We start from the raw sequence: 17,952 nt of genomic DNA on the forward strand, positions 1-17,952 counted from the left end.
ACATATACAAAATGGGTGTTATGCTGAGTGAAGTAACTTAGTCACAAAAGGACAAGTACTGCATAATGTCACTGTTGTAAACAGGACTGATGCAAGAGTTGGGGGAAACTAAGAAAAGAGGGGAAGAGGGAGAGAACTATATAAAAGTAATATATGATTAGATATTATTGGCATGACAAGAGTCCAGAATAAGAGCTGTATGGTAAAGTGAACTGGGGGGGTGGGATGCTGTAGCACAGTGAAAGACTTTTTTTTCCTCAAAGAGAAAATTGATCTGGGGGAAGGGGTCAGAGAGGAAAATGTGCAACAATCACTGATTGGAAATTCAATTTCTCTATAAACTTTTCATGAAAATCTCAATTAAAATATATCAACAAAAAAAGGAGAAAGAAGAAAAGGCTGGCAAACCTCTTCCATTATGAGCCTGAACTCACTCTACAACAAATGGTTTGGTGCTTGCAAGTACACCTGCATGCTTGTGTGAATACATATGTTATACCTCTGAGAACACCAAATAACAATGCAAACTGTGACTCTGAGAGAGGGATGTTAACTATGTGTCTTTTCTCAGATTTGGGTTACCCTGATATCTCTTCTCCTTGTCTATTCAGGAATGTGTCTGGGAAATTGTAAGCTGTAAACTACTGATAATCACCAACAGAGTCTTCATTCTATCGCAAGCAAAGCTCTGGCATAAGTTGCTATAGAAGAATCCACTTGGCATGCCTCATCTTCCCTTGTACTTTTTTGAAAGTGAGTCTGCTCAGTCGCTTGTATTAGGGTAGGTATTGTATTGTCTTTCTTCAGGTCTGAGAAGCACCTCTCCCTGGCAGTTTGAAAGAAAGCTAAGCCTCTCATCCTATCAGAAGCACATTCTAGCCACTGCCCCAAGGACACAGCCAGGGTCACACAGGTACAGCATGAAATACTGGCTACGAGCAGAGCATCTTGTAGTTAACATATCAATATTTTATTTCCTCATAACTTTCTTTGTGTCACTTAGAGAGTCACTTTCAATAAATTTTTTTTTCATTTCAATCTTTAATAAAGGATTGAAATCCTGATAATTATGCTGCTAAGATTAATAATGCACTAGTATTGATAGTAGTAATACAATTCAGGTATTTTACTTTAAAGTGCAGCCTTGTTTACGGTAGGGGACAAAGACATTAAAATTAGATACATATTTTTGGTTGCAGCAAACAGTGATGTGCTGAGGAGTTGAAATGGGAATTGAAGAAGCAATACAAGGGTCTAGGGGAAATGACAATGTAAAATATTAATAAGGATATTACTTTTTGTCTCTTTCAACATCAGTTCTGGCATTGAGAGTCCACTAAATGCATTCAAAAGAATAGCTGAAGGGTGTTGTCAAAAACCCAGTATTTATAACACTCTGAAAAGTACATCCTTTGTAAACAGTTACAACTATGAAACAAATAAAATACCAATATGTCAACTTTAAAATGTGAGAATTTTTGTAAATCTCTCTTTTAAATCATGTGGTGTATCACATCATCTTTTCACTCTTGTTGCTGTATGCCATCAAGTCACCTGTGACGCACAGCAATCCTATGTACAACAACTCTAAAGTCTGTCATATCCTGAGTTAGTGTCACTGACTCTGACACACCTTAACCCATTACCCCCGTTACCAAGTCAGTCCACTTCACCTGGGGCTCTCCTCTCCAGTGCTGTCTGTCCCTTCACCCTTCCAACAGCATGCCCTTCTCCAAGGACTGGTCCCTCCTGGCCACATGTACAAGGCGTGTAATATGGAGATTCAAAATACTTGCCTCCAAGGAGAAATTTGGTTTCATCCTCTCCAAGGGTGAACCTGCTCTCTTGGTGGTCCGTGGTATGTTCAATACTCTTCTTCAGCACCAAAACTCAAAGACATTGATTCTTCATTTGTCATCCTTGGTCACTGTCCATCTCTCCAATGCATAGCAAGTAATTGGAAAGATCATGGCCTAAATCATGTGCACCTTAGTCTTTAGACTGATATCATTACTCCTTAGTACTCTGGATAGGTTCCTTACAGCAGATTTTCCCAGTTATGTTATACAGATGACACAACCCTGCTTGCTGAAACAGAGGAGGACCCGAAACGCTTGGTGCAGAAGGTCAAGGACTGCAGCCTTGAATATGGATTGAAGCTCAACATCAAGAAAACACAGATTGCACGCCCATGTTTATTGCTGCTTTGTTCGCAATAGCAAAGAGTTGGAAACAATCCAAGTATCAACAAACAGAGAAGCTGTGGTATATTCACACAATGGAATATTATGCAGCACTGAAAAACAAAGAACTCATGAGATAGTATACAAAACGGGTGACCATGGAGGACATTATGCTGAGTGAAATATCAAGTTACAAATGAACAAATACTGCATAATGCCACTGTTATAAAATAGGACTGATATGGGGGTTGGGGGGAAACTAAGAAAAGAGGGGATAAATAGTGTACATGGCATTAAAACAGATGAGGGAGAGAGCTGTATAAAAGGAATATATGATTAGATATTCTTGGCATGACAAAAGTCCAGAATAAGAGCTGCATTGTAAAGTGGTCTGGGCATGGTGGGGGGGGGGAATTGTATAACAATGAAATAACTTTTTGTAAAAAAGAAAACCGGTGGGGACGGGAGTCAGGGAGGAAAATGTGCTACAATGAATGAACGGAAATCCAAGTTCTTTATACACTTTCATTAAAATGTCAATTTAAAAAACAGGAAAACAAAGATTCTCACCACTGGGCCAACTGGCAGCATCATGACAGGTGGTAAAGAGATTGAGATTGTTAACAGCTTTAGTTTGCTTGTCTCCATAATCAACACACTTGGTACCAGTAGCCAGGAAATCAAAAGAAGGATTGCACTGGGAACGTCTGCTGTCATGGACCTATCCAGAGTACTGAAGAGCAATGATGTTACTCTGGGGACTAAAATGCACCTAATTCAGGCCATAGTCTTTACAGTTACTTGCTATGCGTCAGAAAGCTGAACAATGACTAGAGGTGACAGAAAGAGAACTAATGCCTTTGAGCTGTGGGTCTGGAGTTGAGTATTGAATGTACTATGGACCGCTAAGAGAACAAACAGGTTCATCTTAGAGAGGCTGAGACCAGGCTGGTCCTTGGATGCAAGGATTCTGAACTTCATCGAACATACTTGGGCATGTTGCTAGGATAAACTAGTCCTTGGAGAGGGATGTCATGCTTGGAAGGGTGGACGGAGCGCATTAGAAAGGAAGACCCTTGATGAGACAGACTCATCACCAGTGACTGGGATAATGAGGTTAGGTGTGTCAGATGCAAAAACATGGGTACAGGATACATCAGGGTTCAGGGCTGTTGTACATAGGGTCACTATGTGTCGCAAATGACTCCACAGCACCTAACAACAACAGAAACAAAAATTTGTCTGAATTTCCTGACTGCTAGTGCCAAGAGTTTTGACTGTGGAGCCAAGCAAGCTATAATTGTTAACATCCTCAATCTCTTCTCCATCTATCATGGGGCTGCCAACTGGCCCAGTGGTGATAATTTTTGTCTTCTTGATGTTGAGCTTCAATCCATATTGAAGACGACAGTCCTTGACCTTTTGCAACAAGTGCTTCAGGTCTTCCTCAGTTTCAGCAAGCAAGGTTGTGTCATTTGCATATCATTGGTTGTCAATGAGTCTCCCTCCAATCTTGATGCCATATTTCTCCTCATAAAGCCCTACTTCCTGAATGATCTGTTCTTCACACAGATTGAAACGGTATGGAGCCAGGATGTATCCCTGACACACTCCTTTCCTGATTTTGAACCATGAAGTGTTTCTTTGCTCTGTTCCAAGGACTGCTTCCTGGTCTGAGTATAGGTTTTGCACAAGCATGGTCAAGTGTTCTGGGATTCCCAGTGGTTTAAAATCATATATTAATAAAATGAAAACAATATACTCCACAAAATACCTAAGACTTAGTTTTATACTGAAAGTATACCTGACAAAGCTTAGCTATTTAGTTTGCTGTTGTTGCTATGTGCCTTTGAGTAAACAACTCACTGGTACTCTATGAACAATTGACCTGAAACTTGTCTTATCCTGTGCCTATCATGTTACTTAAACACTCAACATAATAGACGCGATGCTGTTGATTTGGAACCGACTCTTGTCTGATCCACCAGTGGATTGTTGCTGTTGTAGAAGCTATTGCATTAGGGTCACATTGGTGACCCTACAGCGGGTTTTCAGAAGAAGTAAATCACAGAAGTGTTGACTATCCACGTTTCCCCAACGGAGGAGCTGGCAGATTTGAACGGTGTGCCTTTGGGTTGACACACAATTCCTCACGCTATAAACCACAGAGCCACAGAGGAGACTGCTCATCTTTCTCCTGCAGAACTGCTGGTAGATTCGAACTGCCCACCATTGGGGTGGCAGCACAACTCCCTATTCTTTCCTTAGATCCTGTTGCATGCATAAGTTATAGTTATATTATGTGTTTTATATTTTTATTTTACATTTATTTACAGATATATATATATATATATATATAATTTTCAGTAGCTTCTCTAATCGAATTGATAATTATGAGTGCCTCTCTTCAAAGATCCAAACATAAAGATATATAGGGGTAACAGTCCAATCCCATTTTTCTGAGAGGAATCTCCACCCACAGATTTGCAGACAGACCATGGAAAGATACACTACAAGTGTAAGAACTACCCTCTCTGTGTATTACACTGTTGCCAGGTGTGACTGAGTCCACTGCGACCCCACCCACGGCAGAATTAAACCCTGTCTGATCCTGTGCTGTCCTCACACTCTCTGCTTTGCCTCAGCCCATTGCTGCAGTCACTTCACTGATCCACCCCATTGAGAGTGGTCCTCTCTTTGTTGATCCTTCACCTTTCCAGACAGGATTTACTTTTCCAAAGACTGGACCCTCCTGACCACATGGCCAAAGCCCATGAAACCAAGCCACTGCTTCTAAGGAGCCACGCGGTTGCACCTCTTCCCCGGCAGATCTGTTTCCTATGTTGGCTGCCTATGGTCTGCGTATTCTTGGGTGATGGTGCTGATATTAGTAGGTAACTTCATAGTTTTTTCCAGAAATGCAGTGCTTCCTAGTCTTTGTATTTTCCTACTTCTACAGTTTGTGGTTAGGCACATTCTACTCTTGGAATAAGAGACAATAACAGGTATTAAAATATTAAACAGGACTCACACACACATAAAGGGAAAAAGAAGGAGCAGAAATAAGCAGGAAAGATGGGTATCCACACAGAGTCTGCAGCACACGAGGTGAATGGGAAGGTTTGGCCTGAACACTGGGAGGGTTCGCGCCTCCTTACCTGGGATCAGGAGGCCACAGGGCCCTAGAAACTCTAGGGGCAGGTCACATTGAGTGAGACAAAACAAAAGCAGAATTGAATTGTTAGAAACCCTGACCTGAAAGGCATTTCCAGACACTGTGTACTGTGGGATTCATCTTATATTCTCTAATTCATTTATTCTTTCTTTCCAATTAATACTCGCTGACACTTACTGGAGAAGTATATGTCTTTACCTGCCTATCATGAGTAATCCCAAGCACAAACGGAAAAGGTCCAATGGAAAGAGTTCTTTTTATTGACATTTTTGCTCTACCTTTGACCTCCTGGGTAGGGATGTCTTCTTTTTCTTTTAAAAACTAATGTAGTGGTTTTAGGGTGGGAGTGGCTGCTATGACGACGCCACTGGAGAAGGGGTCACAGCTGGAGAAAGGAGGTCATCTGGAGAAAAGGGCACAGGTTGCTGTGTGGTTGCAAAAAAAAAATATTTGGAGATCATCCCATGCCACAATACGAGGTGAACCCACGGACCACAGAGATTCTGTGTCACCTGTCAGAATAGAACAAGACCTGGAACAGGAATGTCTCCCTAGAATTAGAGGACCTGAAACAGAATGCTAGCAAGTATGAATCAGAAGCTAAGCATCTTCAAGACCTTCTAATGGAGAGTGTGAGTTTTTCCCCTGCCAAGCTCTCGAGTGCTGGTTCCCAATATCTGAATGCTTTGGTTCAAATTGCAGTGGTGCTTGAAATAAAGGACACCTCACTAACTATACTTTCATTCATGCAGTAAATTAGTAGAACAACAATCTTTTTCATATCAAATCCAGACGTGAAGAGATCAACTCTGAATTATCAAAACTTGAAAACTAAAAATCTAACTGGAACACTAATGTTAGAAAAATGTCTACAAGAAGACCAGATCAACAGATGTATCTGAAGAATGAACTAAAATGTCAATCAAGATTATTTTTTGCAATCTGGTCAGTTTTAAAACAGTGACTGAAACAAACAAACAAAAAATCCCTAATAGAGTGGTTTTAAAACAAAACAAAAGAGCTTAAAAGCCTAACGGAGTACAAGTCTTACTTACCTTCACAGGTGAATTTTACAGAGGGAGTAGTGAGTAGGAGTTTATCTGCCATTTCTCTAGGACCAGCGCAGCGAGCGATTCCTGGCTCCTTGTATCCTGACTTTACCCAGTCAGACAACCACTGCATATTACAGTCACAATAGAGAGGATTGGCACCAATTGCTCTGAAAAACACACACACACACAACCACACCAAAAACCAAAACCATAATCACATATATGCACATGAAGCATTGCTTATACCTGGAGGGTACATATCCCAAAGGAATCTTCAGTATAAAGTTCCCACATATTTACTGAGGCAAATTAGAAAGAAGAAAATAAAAGATGGGTGCTCCCCATCTCTCTGAATTATGATCAGTGGCTTTGATGAGTTGTCTAGACCAGTAATATCTAAAGAGATAGGTTTACACTAATCTCTATGCAGCTCCTAACTACAGGCTCATATTTCATTTAAAATTACTTAACACTAGCATCGTCCCAATAAGAATAACATTATTTCATTGACCAGGAATTCAAGTTGTTAGTGTGACAGAGAGGTTAATGTATGCCAGTATTATACAATCATTTTAATTAGGAATGTTCTTGGAAAAGTATGTACAAACTAACTATAAATAGTATGACTAACATTTTGGGAGATGAGGAAGGCTATTGATCAAATAAGTAATGGAAAAATGCACACCCATATTTATTGTAACACTATTCACAATAGTAAAGATATGTAAACAACCTAAATGTCCATCAATGAACGAATGGATAGAGAAAGGATGGTATATTCACACAGCAGAGTACAATGCAACACCGAAAAATAATGAAGGTTTGTGAAACACTATATAAGATGCATATGTCAAGGGGACATTATGATGACTTAAATAAGTCACTCAAAAAAAGGACAAATACTATATAAGCCCATTCTTATAAAAAGCTAGAGAGAGGTTTACATACAGAAAGAATCATTCTGGTATGGTTAAGAAGGTAGAGAAGAAGGGAGTAGAAAATAATTACCATATACTAAAAACTTATTAAGACTGGGGAAGGGAAACACGATATACAACGAGCTGATGATCAGGCATTGTGCATGTTGAAATTGATGTTATGAAACAAAATTTGCATGAATGGTTAACTGAAAAACTCAAACCAAAACAATATGCTTTTAAGCTTTCACTCAAATCACAAAAGAACCCAAAACTATGCTCACTTAAAAACATGGCTTAGAGCCAACTTGAGTGAAGAGGAAAAAGCATGTTGGGTTCATAAGTCAGCAAGTAAAAGGAACACCTATGAGCTGAAATCAATTTGATAGCAACTGGTCTGCCTTTAATGGTTTTAAGTGCAAAGCACAGAGACATCCATTGATAAGGGCACCGAAAACGAGCTCAGCTCATCTTAACTGGGCATCTAAAACAACAGACGTTAGTGTATGCCAACGAGTAGGAACAGACCAATAGCTGACCTTCCAGTGGGCTTTTAGATGCAGTCAATCACACACAAAAGAGACTGCCCATTTTTATCCTGCGGAGGTTTGCACCATGTACCTTTGAGATTGCAGCACAGTCTCTGATCTCTAGGTCAACAGCCCTCCTATAAAACAATGGTAGCAATAGCAAAAGCAATAAATCACTACTGTTCTATTGTATTATCATTATTGGTAGGAATATGGCTAACAATTTCTATGGAAATTTATGATGTCAACATTACTAACAATTACTTTATAGATTAAGAAACTGAGGTCAGAGATGTTATCTAATTGGCCAGCAATCCACCAAGATAAGTTCAAGAAGTAGATGTTTACAATAGCATTTCAAAAAGGGTAAGTTTTTATTTATAATTTCTTATTACTAACTTCTTGAAATACAGTCCAGGAAAAACCAGTATTTTTCTCTTAATAGGCAATCCCCAAAATGTATTTGTAAAAACTATATTGGAACAGCGTTAATACATAGCTGTAATGAAAAATCCCAATGAGTGCTATGCATATTTGAATTGCTACCTCCAGATTAAAATCTTTCTTCTAAATTAAAAATAAGCAAAGGCAGATAGTGCAAATCTCTCAGCTGCTCCATGGGAGAACTATGGGCAATCACCTCTTGGACAATTTACAGCCTCTGAAAACCCTCTGGAGGGTGAGCTACAAGTCAGGTTCAACTTCAAGACCCAGACAACAGTAATAACCAGTGAGTTAGGGAGGCATGTTCATGAAAAGAAGCACTTCTAGGGAAGGAAAGACAAAGTCAGCTAACAGAGGTTAAAAGATAGAAAGCTACATTAAAGCTCAATCTTTGAGGTGGAAATACTACATTTTCATGAATGAATGAATGAAGCAACAGCAAGTCATAGAGTTATAATAAACAGGGTGGCAGTGAACTGTCTTTCAAAATCACTGTATAGAGTCACTTGAAAAACCCTGAAGTGTTGACCAGTTACTCACAGATGAGAGAGCGCAGCGAGGTCATTGAAAACGCCTTCGGGGACAGCAGAAATGTCATTCCCATGCAGGGAGCTGAAAGCAAGAAAGAGAAACAGTCTACTTCTTGTCTTTCAGAGAGTCCAGGAAAATTTTCATCCATGCTTAAGACTTCAGTGACAATTTTTTAAATCAGTGAGAAATGATGGTGTACTTCAGAAAAGAGTCCTAGTACCAGTGGCCATGTACTGGGCTAGTTCTCATTTCACACAATATGTACAGTTACACAAGATTAAAGATCTAAAATTTAAAAGAAAATTAAATAGTTTATTTATTTATTTTTTAATTAGAAGTACTTCGAGGGAGGGGTGGGCAGGGAGAAAAGTGTAACAACGAATGACTGGAAACCCTAAGTCTCTGTAAACTTTCATTAAAATTAACTAAAAAAATTAGAAATGTTTTAAAAACATGAATCGTGAAAGATTTTGACAAATACAGTATCAACCTGTGAACCGAAGGAGAAGACTGACTAATGTCAACAACACCAAGATATTCACCTAGTGAAGATTCCATATAAAGTACAGCATGGTACCTTATCAGTGTAGTTTATATAACTAATAAAATATCCATCCTTTTACCAAAAAAACCCCTTGTAATATCTACGCTAAGATAAATTACCCACCAGAAAAAGTGAGTCAATGAACTGATTAAAGAAACACAGGTATGTAAAAAACTGTCATCCCCAAATGAAATCAATGCTAAAACGCTTCTATAAAAAAATGTACAGACGTTCATTTTAGCACCGTAGACAACAGTGTAAAAGAAAAAATGAAATAAAGGGATAATACATAAAATTGATCAAATCAGTTGTGATTCCTCCATCATTCACCTGATGCAGGACATCAGAAAAAACACTGAGGAATACCTATTTGTAATGGGTCGAAAATATTCTAATGCATATCTGGAATACTTCAAAGTGGTAGCTGGTTAGTTCTGAGGAGACTAAAATTGAAGCTGTCAAAAGCAGTTTCAGTGACATTAAAAGCAATCTTTTACAACAAAGAAAGACTACATTCATGTATTAGGCAATTTTTAAAAAGAGTCTTTTTCTGTATTACTTTCCAAATATGTTGGAGTTAGGTAAAGTATATAACTTGATGTTCTATGTTGTCAGATGCATAATGACAGCAACAAGAATTACAAAAGAAATAATACAGTCCTCCAAATCAAGCACATACTACAACATTGCATTTCTAGTTCTAAATGTACAGTAAATCTCTAGAGCCTATGCTAAAGTACTTAGAATAAATGATAAGTACTTACAAATGATAAGTACTTTAGCACAGGCTTTACTTATACATTGTTGGTGGGATTTTAAAATGGTGCAACCATTCTAGAAGGCAGTTTGGTGTTTCCTCAAAAAACCTGACCATAGAAATTCCATATGACCCAGCTATTCCACTACTTGGAATATACCCTGAGAATACGAGAACTGAGGCACAAACTGAGACTCGTACACCAATGTTCATAGCAAAATTATTCACCATCACAAGAACATGGGAACAACCCAAATGTCCAACCACAAATGAATGGATTGAGAAATTATGGTACATTCATTCACACAATGGAATACTATGCAGCACGCAGGAGCAATAATTTTGTAAATTATTGCCCAATTTAGGAGGAACTGGAGATATTATTCTGAGTGAACTAACTCAGTCCCACAAGGATAAATAGTGCATAAAACTGTTACTGTATGATGAGTATAAAGATGCAGGAGGGGTAGGAGAGGCTGGAAGCAGAGGGATGTGGATGTGCAGGGGGAGGAGGGGATTAATCATTGGGTTGTACAATTTGATGGGTGGGGGGTGTGAGTAAAATTGAAAGAATTTGTTCAAATTTGTATTTGAACTTTGTAAATAAACTAGTAGAAAAATAAAAAAAATAAAGCACTTATAAATGATTGAGAGCACTAAAAGCACAATCTTTAGATGCCCTAGAAAAGCAGCTGTTCCAAGTGCAAGAAGCTTACAGCAATCGAAGTGACTTCAGTCCATCGAAAGTGCGTGGAGGGATGCATCTGAGACGGTTGTAGCTGAGAATTCTGAAAACACAAGTAAATCGATTTGACTTTTCTCTGCTGTTCCAAAACAACCAGATGACATGTTTCATGTAAAACCAGTAGAAAAAGTTATTTCAGTATCTTTTAAATGAAGACTGTTAAGACTTAATACACATTTCTCTTTCTGTCTTGTTTCTCTGTTGTTATGAACCATCAAGTTGGAACTGACTCATAGCTGACCCTCCACTGGGTTTTTAGGGGCAGTAAATTGCATGAGAGGAGACTGACCCTCTTTCCTCGGTGGATTCAAACCACAAACCTTTGGGTTGACTGTGTAATTGTCTACCACTTCACCACCAGAGTTCTCTTGTCTCACTAATACAATGTATGTATTAATTTATTAAGTACAGCCGAGAATAGGGAGACGCTCCAGTGGCCTAGCGGAAAGAAGCTGTGCTACAATCCCAAAGGCAGGCAGTTCAAGACCACCAGCTGCTCCACAGGAAAAGGATGGACAATCTCCTCCCGTGCGATTAACTGGCTCTGAAAACCCCCCTGGAGGGTCAGCTATGAGTCGGTTCTGACTCTACGGTACGTAACAACAGCTGAGAATGCTTCCCTGTCTACAGCCTTCTGTCTTATCTGGCAGGTAACACTGTATTTCCTCTAACTCCATCACATATATAAATTCAATATATTTTGTAATATCTGTTGTTGTTAGGTGCCATCAAGTCAACTACGGCTCATGGTAACCTTTCAAACAAAAGATTGAAACCCTGCCCTATCCTATGGCATCCTCTCGATTTCTGCCATGTTCCAAACTCCTTCCTCAGTCTTATTGTCTGTTTCCTCCAAATAGAATTGATGTTCCACACAGTAAGATATTTTTTCTGTTTTGTTAATCAGCAACATAAGAAAAAGAAGGCATTTCATGCAATGAATGAATGAACGAACCCTCAGGACCACATTTTCACACTTACAGGGTGAGGAGCTGGGTCATGTTCCTGAAGCTCTGATTAGAAAGGGTGCTGATTCGGTTATTGCTTAAGTCTCTGAAAGAGAAAACAAAGAGAAAATGGAATCTAATATCATCACACAACTTGAAACTTTAGTGAATTTTAGAAAAAGAAGGTTCCTTCTGTTCAAAGCAGTACCGCTAACACTAGGGTATTATCTGAAAATAAGAAAACACTGGCTTATTCCCGATAGGAGGCTGCATTTTTGCTCATCTTCTACCATGCTGAAATGAGAAATGGCCAGGAAAATAAAACTCACAGTGACTCCAGGTGCAACCTGTTCCATACACTTTTCTTAGCTGCAATTTTAAAGATGGTAGATCTTCAGGTCTTGCTTCCGTGAGACCTCTTGGTGCGTTTGAACTATTACCTTTTAGGTTAGTTGTTGTGTGCCATCAAGTTGGAACCAACCCATAGCTGGCCCTCCAGTGGATTTTCAGAGGTTTAAATTGCACAGGAGGAGACTGCCCATATCATAGCTGATGATATGGAACCACGTACCACGTATCACGGTGTTGGCAGTGCAATCCATTACCACTAGGGCATCGGACAGGTATAAACCATTTGCATCACCCAGTGACCGTCAGAAGTGGGCAGCGGCCTTGTTTCAGCCAATGAAATATAAGGAGCAGGGGCTGGTTTCACATCAGAGCAAATTCTAACTTTCCACATCCTTCCAATATATTTCATAGACTTGCCATATTCTAAGAAGTGCGTGCTCTTCCAGTCGGGTGCCAGAGTGAAATAATAACACGATAAATGTTCTCTCTTGGAAGTCCACTCATTGTTGTTGTTGCTCAGTGCCATCAAGTCTCCTGAAACTCATAATTATCCTGTATACAATAGCTCTGATCCTGGCCTGTCCTGAGCCAATCTCTACTACAACTACCCCCATTGCCATACTTCCTGTATCAATCTTTCACATCCGGGGTCTTCCTCTCCTGCACTGTCCCACAGCCCTTCCAAGCATTATATCCTTCTCCAAGGACTGGTCCCTCCTAGCCACGTGCCCCAAAGTATGTGAAATAGAGCTTCAAAATCCTTGCTTCCAAGGAGAAACATGGCTTCACCCTCTCCAAGATAGTCCTATTAGTCTTCTTCTTCTTCTTCTTTTTTTTTTTGAGAGCTTAGGTGCATTCATTAAACCTATTAGTCTTCTTTGCTGTCGTAGTATGTTCAAGACTCTTCACCAGCACCAAAATACAAAGGTATCAACTCTTCTTCTGTCATCCTTAGTCATTGTTCAGTTCTCTGACAGAAAGCAAGTAACTGCAAAGACCATGGTCTGGATCCAGCGCACCTTAGTCTCTAGTCTGACATCATTGCTTCTTAGTACTCCAAAAAGGTTCTTGACAGCAGATTCTCCCAGTGTAATTTGTCTTTTGATTTTCTGATAGTTGGTACCGAAAGTATTGATTGTGGAGCCAAGGAAGCTATAATTGTTAACTATCTCAATCTCTTCCCCATCTATCATGGTGTGTGAATTGGCCCAGTAGTGAGAATCTTTGTTTTCTTGAGGTTGAGCTTCAATACATATTGAAGACTACTGTCCTTGACCTGCAGCAAGCACTTCAGGTCCTCCTCAGTTTCAGTAAGCAAGGTTGTATCATCTGCATAATGTAGAGTGGGGACATAAAGAAGTAAATGTTCATACACATATTTCTATCTTCACTGAGTCACATACTGTTATAAACTAAAATTATTAAAATTTGAAAACCAATTTTGTTGTTGTTAGGTGTTGTCAAGTACAAGCCATAGCAAGCCTATAAACAATAGATCTGAGCCCTGTTCTATTCTGTGCCGTCCTCACAGTCTCTAACACACACGAGCCCTTTGCAGCAGTCATGGGTCAATTCATCTGATTGAGAGTCTTCCTTTCTATCACCAACCATCCACATTTCCAAGCATAATGTCCCTTTCCAAGGAACAGTTTCTCCTAGCAACATGCTCAAAGCATGTGAGATGAAGCTTTATTTTCTTTCATTATTATTTTATTTCTTTATTATCTTTAGCATTCAGGCTGTACCTTCTCCAAGCCATATTTATTTATTCTTTTGAAAGTCCATAGGATATTCAGTACTCTTCTCCAACACCATAGCTCAGAGGCATCAACTCTTCTTGTTATCTTTATTTCAGCTCCCAGATGCAGAGCAAGTGATGGAAAAGACCATGGCCTGAATCAGACTCATGTTAGTCCTCAAACTGCAATACCTCTTCTAATCTCCTGACTGCTGGGCCAAGGATGTTGACTGTGGATCCGAGAAAGTTTAAGTTGTTGAGAATTTCAATCTTTTCTCCAACTGTCATGGTATTGCTCAGTCTTGAGAATCTTTGCTTCCTTGATGTTGAGATTCAATTCAAATTGAAGGCTGTATACTCTGATAATTAAAAGAACACCTTGTTTAAAAATGATAACAACAATTCTTTTATCAACACAGTTAGGTTCCAAAGGCTAAGTTATCATGTGATAGCCAGCATCATGCAAAACTGGGTTGGATCACATAAAATAGCAAAGAGGACAGCTCTGCTGGTCTAGTGACCTAGAAGGTATGTTGCAATGTTGAAGGCATGCAGTTCAAATCCACCTGCTGCTCCATGGGAGAAGGATGGCCAAGCTACTCCTGTGTGATTAAACCACCTCTGAAAATCTGCTGGAGGTTCAGCAATGGGTTAAGTTCTGACTGGACCTCACACAACAAAAACAACACCATTACACGGCTGCCAGATCACTATGATGTCGCTGATGTTGTTGTTATGTGTTGTCAAGTTGACTATGATTCCTGGCGACTGTGTCTCTAACTTGTGTCATTTTCTCAATCTCTGCTATGCGTGAGCCCTGTGCTGCAGTCCTGTGTCAATCCACCTTCTGTTTAAATGACTCTCTCCTTTTCTGTGTATGATGTCTCTTTCCAAGGACTGTTCCTTCCTGACAACACACCCACAATATATGGGACAAAGGTTTCCCATCCTTGCTTCGAAGAAGCACACTGGTTACACTTCCTCCAAGACAGTTTTATTTGTCGTTTTAGTAGTCCATGGGATATCTAATGTGCTTCATCAATATATTTAAAAGGCATTAATTCTTCTTTATGCACTTCATGATCTTCCTTATGCACTGTACAACTTTCATATGCATATGAAGCAATTGAAAATACCATGGCTTGGTCAGGTGCACCTTAAGTCTTTAAAATGACATCCTTATCCTGTAGTGCATTGTTCTGTACCTGCCAGATTGCATCAGTATATAAATGCCACATTATATTACATAAATGCCAAACCACTGAAAATTATGGTCCAGCCAGGGTGACACATAACCTGTATCTACAGCTACTATTATTGTTGCTTCCACGTATGCATTCCTTATTGCTGTTACGCTGTTGTGTAAGCACCCAAAAGAGTAGGCTGATAGATATTTTACATGCATAGAAAACAGGAAATGTCAGATAATAATAGGTTAATAAGTGAGGAGTAGCTGGGCAATACTGTAATTACAAACACCAGTATTTTAGTCCTTGGCAGAGTCAATGGCACAGAGGTTCAATGCAAAATGGTTTTAACAAAGTACACTTCTATAAAAGTGCATAATTGAGAGTCATAAGCCCTCATCCCTTCATTTCTATTGAATCTGACTGACTTACAGCTGGAATTCTAGTGGGTTTTAGTGGTAGTAAATCACATAGGAGGAAAATGACCATCATTCTCCCACAGAGCCACCGGTGGATGGAAACCACCAGAGACACCACCGTTAGGCTATCATAACTCCCTACAGTCTACACCATGCCACCAGACTGCCTTCTAAGTGAAAAAATTAATAAAGTAATTTTTTGAATGTATATTTAGTGACCTTAGTATTATTCTCATTACATTATTGTTTTATTCTCATTACATTATTGTTGTTGTATACCGTAGAGTCGGAACCAACTTATAACTGACCCTCTGGCAGGTTTTCAGAGGCAGTTAATTGCACTGGAGGAGATTGTCCACATGATCTCTGTGTGTGTGTGTATGTACATACATACACACACACGTTGTTATGTGCCGTCAAGTTGCTTGCAATGCATAGTGATCCTATATATAGTAAAGCAGAACCCTGCTCCATCTCGAGCCAATTTCATTGTCTCCAACACACCTACTCCCATTAACCCAGCCATAGTTCAATCAATCTTATCCAGGGCCTTCCACTCTTGTGCTGTCCCTCCACCCTTCTCAAAGGACTAGTCCATTCTGGCAGCATGCCTGAAATATGTGAGGCAGCACTTCAAAATCCTTGCCTCCAAGGAGCAGCCTGGGTTGACCCTCTCTAGGATGAATCTGTTTGTTTTCTTGGCAGTCCATGGTACATTCAATACTCTTCTCCAGCACCAGAACTCAAATGCATCAATTATTCTTCTGTCATCCTTAGCCATTGTCCAGCTTTCTGATGCATAGCAAGCAATTGCAAAGATTATGGCTTGGATCAGGTGCACCTTAGTCTCTAGGTTGACATCCTTGCTCTTCAGTACTCAGAAGAGGCTTCTGATAGCATATTTTCCTAGTGAAATTCCCCCCCCAACCCAAGACTGTTGATTGTGGAGCCAAGCAAGATGGAACTATTAACAATCTCAACTTATTCTCCATCTGTCATGATGCTGCCAATTGGCCCTTTGGTAAGAATCTTTGTTTTCTTGATGTTGAACTTCAGTCTATATTGAAGGCATCAGTCCTTGACCTTCTGCAGCAAATGTCTCAGGTCCTCCTCAGTTTCAGCAAGCAAGGTTGTGTCATCTGCATATCACAGGTTGTTGATGAATCTTCCTCCTATTTTTTTTTATTTTTCATTTCAATGAGCATCTACAGAGATTTTGGAATTCCATTCATTCATTGTTGCACCCTTCTCCCCACACAAACCTCTTCCTCCTATTCTGATGTCACACTCCTCTTCAGAAAGTCCAGCCTCCCAGACCTGGAGACACACACACACACACACACACATCCATATACAAGTTGTTTGCTGTTATAGTTGATTGCTGTTGAGTCAAGCACAACTTATAGCGATCCTGTGGACAAAAGGCCTGAAGCCTTTCTATAACTACCATCGTTTCTCAAAGCTCATAGAGTTTCCAGAAGCATGTTGTTTAGGAATTGGATGCCACTCCTGCCTCCAAACACATATAAGTACTTATATAAAAATATATTTTAAATTTAGTCATCTTAATATTATTCACATTATATATATTCACTAATTGTTTTCCTGAAGCAAATGTAAAATTTGGAAATAAAGAGGAATAACGGAAAAGCTAACATTTGTCCACTTATTCCTGAAATCTTAAAGTATCAGTAAAATGGAAGCATAAAATCATGAAAATAGTGGAACTTTATAATGTATATCCTTAAGTCTAGACATACTTAAAATTATCTATATAACTAGAAAGGGCGCTATGGTTGCTTAGTGGTGAGGAATTGCACTGCAAAAGCAAAACTAAATGATTTGAATTCAACAGCTTTTCCATGAGAGAGAGAAGGGGAATTGTTGCCTCTGAAAATCAGCCGGAGGGTCAGCTATGGGTCAGTTCCAACTCATGGGTGCGCAACAACAACAAGAAAAAGCAGAAAGAAATAGTTTAGTACATTATGTGTTGTGATGTTAACCTCAAGCTCAGCAGTTCAAACCTACCAGCCACCTCATGGAAGATAGTTAGCAGCCTCCTTCCCCCAAAAACCTAAATACCACTGTTATAAAAGAGGACTGACATCGGGGTTGGGGGGAGACTGAGAAAGATGGCATAAATAATGTATACTGCATTGAAACAGATGCGGGAGAGAACTGTTTAAAAGGGATATATGATTAGGTATTATTGTTATGACAGGAGTCCACAATGAAGGTAGCATAGTGGAGCAGACTTGGGGGGTGGGTTTGAATAACAGTGAAATAATTTTTCTTCTACTTTTCAAAGAGAAAACCTAATTGGGGGGTGGGAGGGAAGGAAAAAAAAGTACAACAATGAATGAATGGAAATCCAAAGACTCTGTAAACTTTCATTAAAAGAAATTTTTTAAAAAGACATTTATTTTTTAAAA

The 17,952-nt window shown here is 39.4% G+C and overlaps 1 protein-coding gene across 1 annotated transcript in view; it reads right to left on the bottom strand.

The window, feature by feature from the left end:
- SLIT2 (slit homolog 2 (Drosophila)) overlaps window positions 1-17,952 on the bottom strand; it is a 632,406-nt gene that overhangs the window by 112,133 nt on the left and 502,321 nt on the right. The window contains exons 23-26 of the mRNA XM_006884512.1: window positions 11,860-11,931; window positions 10,850-10,921; window positions 8,842-8,913; window positions 6,414-6,577 (exon numbers count right to left, since the gene is read on the bottom strand). Of these exons, the coding sequence (XP_006884574.1) occupies window positions 6,414-6,577; window positions 8,842-8,913; window positions 10,850-10,921; window positions 11,860-11,931 (380 nt within the window). The remainder of the gene's footprint in view (window positions 1-6,413; window positions 6,578-8,841; window positions 8,914-10,849; window positions 10,922-11,859; window positions 11,932-17,952) is intronic.

This window comes from Elephantulus edwardii, unplaced genomic scaffold (genome assembly GCF_000299155.1).
Source record: "Elephantulus edwardii isolate Elephantulus edwardi_28Jun2011 unplaced genomic scaffold, EleEdw1.0 scaffold00035, whole genome shotgun sequence".
Classification (NCBI taxonomy): Eukaryota; Metazoa; Chordata; class Mammalia; order Macroscelidea; family Macroscelididae; genus Elephantulus; species Elephantulus edwardii.